This window comes from Zingiber officinale, chromosome 6B (assembly GCF_018446385.1).
Source record: "Zingiber officinale cultivar Zhangliang chromosome 6B, Zo_v1.1, whole genome shotgun sequence".
NCBI classification, from domain to species: domain Eukaryota; kingdom Viridiplantae; phylum Streptophyta; class Magnoliopsida; order Zingiberales; family Zingiberaceae; genus Zingiber; species Zingiber officinale.
The window spans coordinates 61,895,318-61,904,681 of NC_055996.1; the positions used below are offsets into that span (position 1 = coordinate 61,895,318).

The window sequence follows — 9,364 nt, forward strand, 5'->3', positions numbered from 1 at the left end:
TTATTTTGCTTAATGAATCTTTGGCCTTTCACTGTTTTGCCTTACGTCCTGTGTATATCCGAGCGAGTTGTCTGATTCGTGCGAGCTTTCACCCCCTACCCTTTGAGCTACCGCTCGGCAGTCGAATACCAGACCATCACTCTTTCGCAATTTCCCTTAGGTTTACACGGTGACAAGGCTGAATGTTATGACCGGTGGACGGTCTTCGGGCCAGGGGGTTTATAGTCGTCGGTCCGACTCTAGAGTTTAACGTCGCCGCTCGACGGTCTTCAGGCCGGGGGGTTTATAGTTGTCGGTCCGACTCTAGAGTTTAACGTCGACGCTCGACGGTCTTCCGAGCGGGATATTTATGGTCGCCGCTTCGAACCTAGAGTTTAACGTCGCCGCTCAACGGTCTTTAGGCCGGGGGGTTTATAGTCGCCGGTCCGACTCTAGAGTTTAACGTCGCCGCTCGACAGTCTTCCAAGCGAGATATTTATGATCACCGCTTCGATCCTAGAGTTTAACGTCGCCGCTCGACGGTCTTCAGGCCGGGGGGTTTATAGTTACCGGTCCGGCTCTAGAGTTTAATGTAGCCGCTCGACGGTCTTCCGAGCGGGATATTTATGGTCACCGCTTCGACCCTAGAGTTTAACGTCGCCGCTCGATGGTCTTCAGGCCGGGGGGTTTATAGTCGCCGGTCAGGCTCTAGAGTTTAACGTCGCCACTCGACGGTCTTCTGAGCGAGATATTTATGGTCGCCGCTTCGACCCTAGAATTTAACGTCGTTGCTCGACGGTCTTCAGGCCGGGGGGTTTATAGTCGCCGGTCCGACTCTAGAGTTTAACATCGCCGCTCGACGGTCTTCCGAGCGAGATATTTATGGTCGCCGCTTCGACCCTAGAGTTTAACGTCGCCGCTCGACGGTCTTCAGGCCGGGGGGTTTATAGTCGCCGGTCCGACTCTAGAGTTTAACGTCGCCGCTCGACGGTCTTCCGAGCAGGATATTTATGGTCGCCGCTTCGACCCTAGAGTTTAACGTCGCCTCTTGATGGTCTTTAAGCCAGGAGATTTATAGTCGCCGGTCTGACTCTAGAATTTAACGTCCCCGCTCGACGGTCTTCCGAGCAGGATATTTATGGTCACCGCTTCGACCCTAGAGTTTAACGTCGCCGCTCGACGGTCTTCAGGCCGGGGGGTTTATAGTCGCCGGTCCGATTCTAGCTCGGCCGCTCGGCCATAATTTTGCAAAACCTTTTTTGATTTCTCTTCCTGCGGTCGAAGGAAATAAAAGATGATAACAAGTATATCACATATTACATTGGCGCACCTTTTATCCAGCTCGGTATAGCTGGAGGTGGCTTGCATTCCACGGTCGCTCTAGCTTCCGCCCGTCTTCGTCCTCGAGGTAATAGGCTCCCGACCGAAGCTTTTCTACAATCTTGAAGGGCCCGACCCAAGGAGCTCCCAGCTTAGTGACATCGTCAACCGGCTTGACTTTCTTCCAGACGAGGTCGCCGACCTGAAAAGATCTAGGAATTACCCGCCTGTTGTAGTTTTGCTTCATTCTTTGTTGGTACGCCATTAGCCGGACGACGGCCTTGGCTCGCGTCTCGTCCACCAGGTCCAACTCCAAGAGCCTCCGCTCGGCATTGCTCTCGTCATAGTGTTCGGTCCGATCGGATTCTATCCCGACCTCCACTGAGACGATAGCCTCTCCACCATACACCAAGTGGAATAGGGTCATGCCCGTTCCTTCTTTGGCGTTGTTCGGAGCGCCCACAATACACCGGGCAGCTCGTCTACCCAACTCCCGCTGTCGTGGCCGAGTCGAGCCCGAAGAACTCGCAGGATCTCCCAATTGGCGACTTCAGCTTGCCCATTGCTTTGGGGATACGCGACGGAGGTGAAAACCTACTGGATATCGTACCCCTCGCACCACTCCTTGAGTTGTTGACTCGAGAATTGCCTTCCATTGTCTGAGATGAGTCATCGCGGGATGCCGAACCGACAAATGATGTGCTGTCAGATGAATTTTTTTACCATATGCTCGGTTATTTTAGCCATTGGTTCGACCTCGATCCACTTAGAGAAATAGTCGACCACTACTAGTAAGAACTTCTGCTATCCGGTCGCCATTGGAAATGGTCCCACAATGTCCATGCCCCACTGATCGAACGGGCAGGACACGGTGGATGTCTTTAATTCCTACACGGGACGATGTGAGGAATTGTGGTACTTTTGGTAGGATAAGCACGTGGCGACTGTCCAGGCGGCGTCTGCCTGTAAAGTTGGCCAAAAGTAGCCGTCCAAAAGAATCTTTCTCGCCAACGAGTGGCCGCCCGAATGCCCGCCGCATGAGCCTTGGTGTACCTCTTGCAGAATATAGTCCACATCCTCCGGGCCAACACATTTAAGCAGAGGCCTGGAGAAGGCTTTTTTGTAGAGCTGGTCGCCAATGAGGACGAACCGACAAGCTCTCCTTCTGAGCAGATGCACTTCCAACCGATCGGGGGGCGTTGCTCCTGACTTCAAAAATTCTGTTATAGTCGTCCGCCAGTCATTTGGAAATGTGAGCCCCTCCATCCGGTCGATGTGGGCGACCAGAGATACCCGCTCGATTGGCTGCTGGATGACGATCGGTGATATCGAGCTAGCTAGCTTAGCCAACTCATCCGCAACCTGATTCTGCGCTCGGGGGATCTTATGGATGAGCACCTCTCAAAAACTAGCCTTCAGCTTTTCGAAGGCCTCCGCATAGAACTTGAGCCTGACGCTTCTTATCTCGAAAGCTCCCGAAAGTTGTTGAGCAGCCAACTGCGAATCGGAATGAATCAAGACCTTGCTGGCTCCCACATGCCGAGCGACCTGCAGGCCTACTATCAACGCCTCATACTCTACTTCATTATTGGTCGCTCGATAGTCCAGCCGTACGGACAAATGCATCCGTTCACCGTGGGGAGAGATCAACAACACTCCGATCCCGCTTCCTTGTCGAGTGGATGATCCGTCCACGTACACTTGCCAGGTGGCTTCGGGCTCTGGCTCTTGTACCTCCGTGACAAAATCTGCTAACGACTGTTCCTTGATGGTCGTCCGGGGCTGATACCGTATGTCAAACTCGCTAAGTTTTGTGGTCTATTTGATTAGCCGACTGGATGTCTCTGGATTGAGAAGGACCCTCCCCGGGGGGTTGTTTGTCATCACCACGATCGGGTGCGCCAGAAAATAAGGGCAAAGCCTCCGAGCGGCAAGTACCAGCGCAAAGGCTAATTTCTCGAGACCAGTGTAGTGGGACTCAGCATCCTTTAGTATATGGCTCAAGAAATACATAGGTTGTTCTTCACCGTCCGGCCTCACAAGATCCGACTCGACGACATATTCAGTCGAGGACAAGTAAACTCTAAGGGCTTCCCCGGCGACCGGCTTGGCTAACACAGGTAAAGAGTTGAGGTATACTTTGAGCTCCTTGAAGGCTTTGTCGCACTCTACGTCTCACTAGAACTTAGTGGCTTGGCGCAGAATCTTGAAAAAGGGCAAACTCCGGTCGGTGGTCTTCGAGATGAATCTGGACAGCGCGGTTATTCGTCCCATAAGGCGTTGAGCCTCCTTCAGATTCCTGGGAGGCGGCAGGCATGTCTTGCAGCACTTTCACTTTACTGGGATTCGCCTCTATGCCCCGCTCGGTCACGATGTACCCCAGGAAACACCCACTTTTTACTCCGAACAGACATTTCTGGGGATTTATCTTGACCCTATATGTCCTTAGCGTCCCGAAGGTTTCCTCTATATCTTCACAAAGGTTGACCGCTCGGATTGATTTAATGAGTATGTCATCAACATATACCTCCAGGTTTCACCCGATCTGCTTCCGGAACACTTTGTTCATGAGTCGCTGGTATGTAGCACCTGCGTTCTTCAGTCCGAATGACATCATGTTGTAGCAGTAACTGCCGTCTTCCGTTATGAAGTTTACTTTCTCCTGATCATCACGGGCGGACGGCACTTGATGGTACCCCTGATATGCGTCCAGCATGCATATCAACTCGCACACAGCCATCGAATCCACCATTTGATCAATCCAGGGCAGAGGGTAAAAATCCTTTGGGCATGCCTTATTCAGATCTCAGAAGTCGATGCAGACTCTCCACTTGTTAATCGGCTTGGAGACCAGCACCACATTTACGAGCCAGCTCGGGAATTGCACTTCCCATATATGACCGGCTTCCAGAAGCTTCTCGACTTCCGCTCGGATGATGACATTCTGCTCCGCGCTAAAGTCCCTTTTCCTCTGCTTTATGGGTCGAGCGTCCGGTCGGACATGAAGCTCGTGCTGTGCGACGCTCAGTGAGATGCCTGATAGCTCGCGTGTTGACCATGCGAAGACGTCATTGTTGCACTGTAGGCATCTGATCAGCTCCTCCTTCGGGTCAGCTTCACGGTCGGATGCAACGAAGGTGGTGGCCTCCGGTCGGCCATCCTGGATCTGCACTTCTTCTTTTTCTTCATAAACTAAAGTGAGAGGCTTTTCAGTTATATCATTTACCTAGATCCGGGGAGCCTTCCGAGCGGACCTCGACTCGACTCGGACCATTTCCACATAGCAGCGCCACGCTGCCAACTGATCGCCTCTGACCTCTCCCACTTGGTCCTCGACAGGGAACTTGATCTTCTGATAGAATGTTGAGATGACAACCCGGAATTCGCTGAGGGCTGGTCGGCCCAAAATGACGTTGTACGCTGAGGGCGCGTCCACTACGATAAAGTTAGTGGTCCGCGTCCTTCTGAACGGGTCTTCACCGAGCGAAATGACCAATTTCATCTGGCCGACCAGCTAAACCTCGTTACCAGTGAATCCGAACAGGGGCATTGTCATAGGTAGCAGCTCAGCCCTATCGATCTGAAGTTGGTCGAACGCCCTCTTGAAGATGATGTTGACCGAGCTCCCTGTGTCAACAAAAATGTGATGAATATAATAGTGTAGTTTTCTATTACCGCTCGGATAATGAGGGCGTCATCGTGAGGCATTTCAACTCCCTCGAGGTCGCCAGGGCCGAAGCTGCTCTCAGGCCCGTTCGCCTTCTCTCGGCTGCACCCTACGACATGGATCTCCAACCGTCGGGCGTACGACTTGCGGGCTCGGTTGGAGTCTCCGCTGGTTGGCCCCCCAGCGATGATGTTGATTTCCCCCTGAGCGGTGTTGCTTCTATTTTCTTCCTCCCGAGCAGACGGTCTGGCTCACTCTTGGGAGGCTCAGGGGTTGCTTCTTGGTTGGTGTGGACGTCGCTGCTCTGGTGACTGTCTGCTGTTCGCCGACCGACGTTCTGATGATTATGATGTCGGTCAGGCGAAGGCGACCGGTGGCGATAGTTCCTTGGCTTAGTGACCGGGGCGAGACTCCGACAATCGCAGGTGTTGTGGGTCGCCGACTAATGAAGTGAACAAAACATTGGAGTCCATACCTTTCCTCTCGGCTTAGGTCGTTCGGCCTCCACGTGTTGGACAGCGTGCGACCTTGATTCCTGATGCGGCCTCATCCCCTCGACCAGAGGTCCTCTGGGTTGTTGATGAATGGATTGAGGTCGCCGCTCGGCCGGTGCTGCTGACTCTGTTGGTGTTTCCTTTTAACTGGCCGCTTGCGCCTCCTCCACGTTGATGTATTCGCTCACCTTTTTCAACATATGGTCATAATCATGTGGGTGCTTCCTGATGAGCGAGCGGAAGAAGTCGTCATCCATCAGCCCCTGGGTGAAAGCGTGCATCATAGTCTCGGATGAGATTGCAGGAATATCCAGGGCGGCCTGGTTGAATCGCTGGATGTACGCTCGGAGAGTCTCTCTGGCCCCCTGCTTCATAGAGAACATACTTGCGATAGTTTTTTGGTAGCACCTATTGCTCGCAAAGTGGTGGAGGAAAACCGTTCGGAAATCCTTGAAACTCCGAATCGATCCGTCCGGTAGCTCCAGAACCAACGTTGTGCGGAGTCGAACAGGGTGGTGAGGAAGACCCTGCATTTTACTCTGTCGGCGTATTGATGAAAAGTGGCGGCGTTGTCGAACTTACCGAGGTGGTCGTTCGGGTCGGTTGCCCCATTATACTCTCCGATCGCTAGCGGATCGTAATGCTTTGGGAGCGAGTCTTGTAGAATCGCCTCAGAGAACTGGCGATTGATCCGCTCGGGGGATGACTCGGATCGAGGTGCCTTTCCTTTCCTAGCATCCTGCACGGGCGCTTCATCAGATGATCCCTGGTTGGCTTGGGCCAACTCGGACGGAGTCTGGAACAAGGCCTAGTGGAAGGGAATAGGGGCAGCGAGTGCCTCTCCTGGCGTGCCGGTCTGCCCTCTATTCTGCGCCTACGTAGAAAATTGCTCCGGTCGGTCTTCTAGTGCCACTCAGCCCCCTGATGCTGAGGTGGCCTGCTGTGCCAACCGCTCGACGTGAGTCTTTTGCTGCTGTTGCACTATCTTCACTGCTCGCACCTGGATGAGCGCATCAAGCTCCTCTTGGGAGAGCGTCACGGTATGTTGACGTCCAGCTTCTTCCATCTTCTCCGCTCGGATTCAGGTGCATTCCCACAGACAACACCAATTTGATCCTGTCCGAGAGCTGAGTCGATGGATGATGGGGGCGTGGTGCTCTCTGCTGACTCCACGTAGACTCCGGGATGACGTGGTCTCTAGTGAACCTGCAACAAAACCGAGCCGGGAAGGGGATCCCAACGACGGCCCTCTGACGATCAAGTTAGGCGAGAGGAAATCGAAACAGCGTAATGAGGTCAAGAGCTACAGTAGATGAGAATGCATACCTCCGTCGAAGGTTGGGGGCCCTTATATAGGGCTCCCCGGAGGTGCGTGCACGCTCTTCAAAGTGTGCACGCTCCTCAAAGCATACCTAGAAATGGTCGTGTCAGAAAAGTGCGCCTGACGTCATACCTCAACCGTCCGAGCATATCTCTGACGTGACAGTGGAAACTTCCACCGTACGATTCTCTGTCCGGTCCGACGGCCAAACATGCTTGTTGTCGGCGACTCGTGTCTCAAGAGGGATATCACCGGTTGTCCCCTTTGTCCTTTTCTACTCCTTTTTATCTGTTACTAGGCTGGCCGGGAGAGATGCAGGGATTCACTGCCGTCCATGAGGGGATGTGTATTGGTCCGAGCGAGAAGGTCGCTCGGCCCCATGCTCGTACGGGAGTCTTCGTTGATTCGCAACTCGTCCGAGTGAACAGGTCGCTCGGCGCCTCAACTTTCCTAGGCGGACTCATGAGCGTCGGAAACCCAGCCCGCGGCCGAGCTATTTCTGCGCCGCATCAGGCGCGGTCGTGGTCGATCAGCCAGGTGGCCTTCCGATCGGCCACACCTTTAGGTTGACTCTTGGCTTTTACCTCCGTGTCATTGACCTCTATCCCACACGGGACTCCACTCTTACCACCGGATCATATTCAATAACAAATTTATCAAACTATATAATTTATTTAATAATAACATATTATATATATATATAATTAATAAATATAAATAATGTGATATACATCTCATCACATTCAGAGGGTTCTATGATATAATTCTTGATAACTATTGATTTTTTTTAAAGATAAAATATTACTTGATAATTGAATAGTTATAAAAAATAATAAAAGGAGTATAATTATCTCCATAGGCTGAACTAAGTTGGTAAATGAATGATAAAATTACCAAAAGAGCAAATGGTCAAATCTCAAGATTTACTTAATGAGTCTCATTTATTAGTAACTCCTGGTTCAGGAGGATTGTAATTTAGAGGATCCCAATTGTTATTTTTGAGATGATCGGTTTGACCCTATGAAATTTTCTCATCGATCATTAGGATAAATCAGAAAGCGCACGCGACGGTCAGCCTAACATCTTTTGATTACACCTTCCATTTGAAGGAAAAATTCTTACAAATATATTATAGTTGGGGTTCGAACCATGAGTATCTAGATGATAATCTGAATATTTTACTGTAGCACCATGATCCCAAGACCTACTTCCCCTATCATAGTACCTATAGATAAATAACTTAAATAAATACAAGTCTTTTTATTTTTATTTTACACATTTATAAAATTTTAAATATTATTTAAAATATAAATAATAATGTTAAACTGTCACGATTCATGAATTAAATCGTTATCAATGGTTTGAACTATAAATCATAATCACCTTTGAAGATTGTTAAGGTTAAGAGTAGAGATTTTCTGAAATATTGATTGACACTTTTTCACGATTTTAAATTTGTTGAAGTATCGATTTTGAACAACCTAGCTTGGAAGACAACGAGAAGAGATTGAAAGTGTGTAGTTTCTCATAATTTTATTTTATCATAGATGAAAAGCATTGGACTTATTCTCCTTTGGTTTATTCTGGACTGCAGCAGAATTTGATACTGCCCCTTGTTTCTTGGGTTCAGGACAATTCGCAATTCGGTGCCCCATCTTCCCACAGTTGAAGCATGTACCAGAGATCCTACGACATTCTCCAAGATGTCTGGAGTTACAAGTAGGACATGACTTAATGCTTTGGGAGGGAAAAGTGAAAGAGGGTCCTTTGGACTGGCCACTTGATAGGTTGAGCCGTTTTAACCTTTGTTCACTTGGGGAAGATTGACTAGCGAGGGGTCACTTGTTCTTTCCTTCTTCTTCACGTCATTTGATGTCTGTTTCGGCTCTAATGGTTGCTCCCATCAGATCAACGAAGTTAGTTGGCTTGTAGATTGCTAATTCTGATTGAATTCGGCTACTCAAACCCTTCTTGACGCGATGTAGCTTCAGGGTGTCATCTGCCATGATGGTTGGGGCATAGGTCTCAAGCGAGTTGAACTTTGAGGTGTACTCCAATACGGACATTCGTGGAGCTTGAGTAAAGTTTTCAAATTCACTCAGCTTCTATAACCTGAATTCAGTTGGATAGTAGTGCTTCAAGAACATCTCTTTAAATTGTTGCCATGTCACTGGTCCAACTTCAGTCATTGCTGGTGAAATGATTTCCCATCACTTGCGTGCCTTATCTTCTAGGAAGGGTGTCACAACATCCACTTTAAACACCTCCAGGATTTCCAGTAGTGAAAGCTGAGTCTCAATATTCTTGAGCCAATTTTGACCAACTTCTGGGTCGGGGTTACCATCAAATGTTGGGGCTCTATTTTTCCGAAGGGACTCATAGTAGTACTTAATACCACGCGGTTGGACTTCTGGTGGCGGGTTGGGATCCTGGTTAGCACTTGGTGTCGCTAACCCTTGCAGTGTGGTTGCTACGATGGTAGCGATGGCCATTAAATCTTCTCGGCTTAGGCTAACTCTTGGGGGAGGGTTTGCATCTTCATTGTTGTTGTGGTTGGCATAGTTGGGGTTACGATTGTTCCGG

At 50.0% G+C, this 9,364-nt stretch overlaps 1 protein-coding gene across 1 annotated transcript; it reads right to left on the reverse strand.

Moving 5' to 3' along the window:
- Positions 1-2,187: 2,187 nt before the first annotated feature.
- On the reverse strand, positions 2,188-4,039 carry LOC121991034. Its single transcript, XM_042545062.1, has 5 exons — positions 3,889-4,039; positions 3,493-3,771; positions 3,238-3,410; positions 2,713-3,081; positions 2,188-2,667 (listed from the first exon to the last, which is right to left on the reverse strand). Exons 1-5 carry the CDS (start codon positions 4,037-4,039, stop codon positions 2,188-2,190), a joined length of 1,452 nt encoding a protein of 483 aa, XP_042400996.1.
- Between the last annotated feature and the right edge of the window lie 5,325 nt (positions 4,040-9,364).

Bases quoted from the DNA above. Each gene is read 5' to 3' on its own strand.
- LOC121991034 (XM_042545062.1), bottom strand. From the start codon at position 4,039: ATGGCTGTGTGCGAGTTGATATGCATGCTGGACGCATATCAGGGGTAC. The intron at 3,772-3,888 runs GTGCTACATACC...ACCTTTGTGAAG, and splicing joins ATTCGGACTGAAGAACGCAG to ATATAGAGGAAACCTTCGGG. The intron at 3,082-3,237 runs GTACTTGCCGCT...ATACGGTATCAG, and splicing joins AGAAATTAGCCTTTGCGCTG to CCCCGGACGACCATCAAGGA.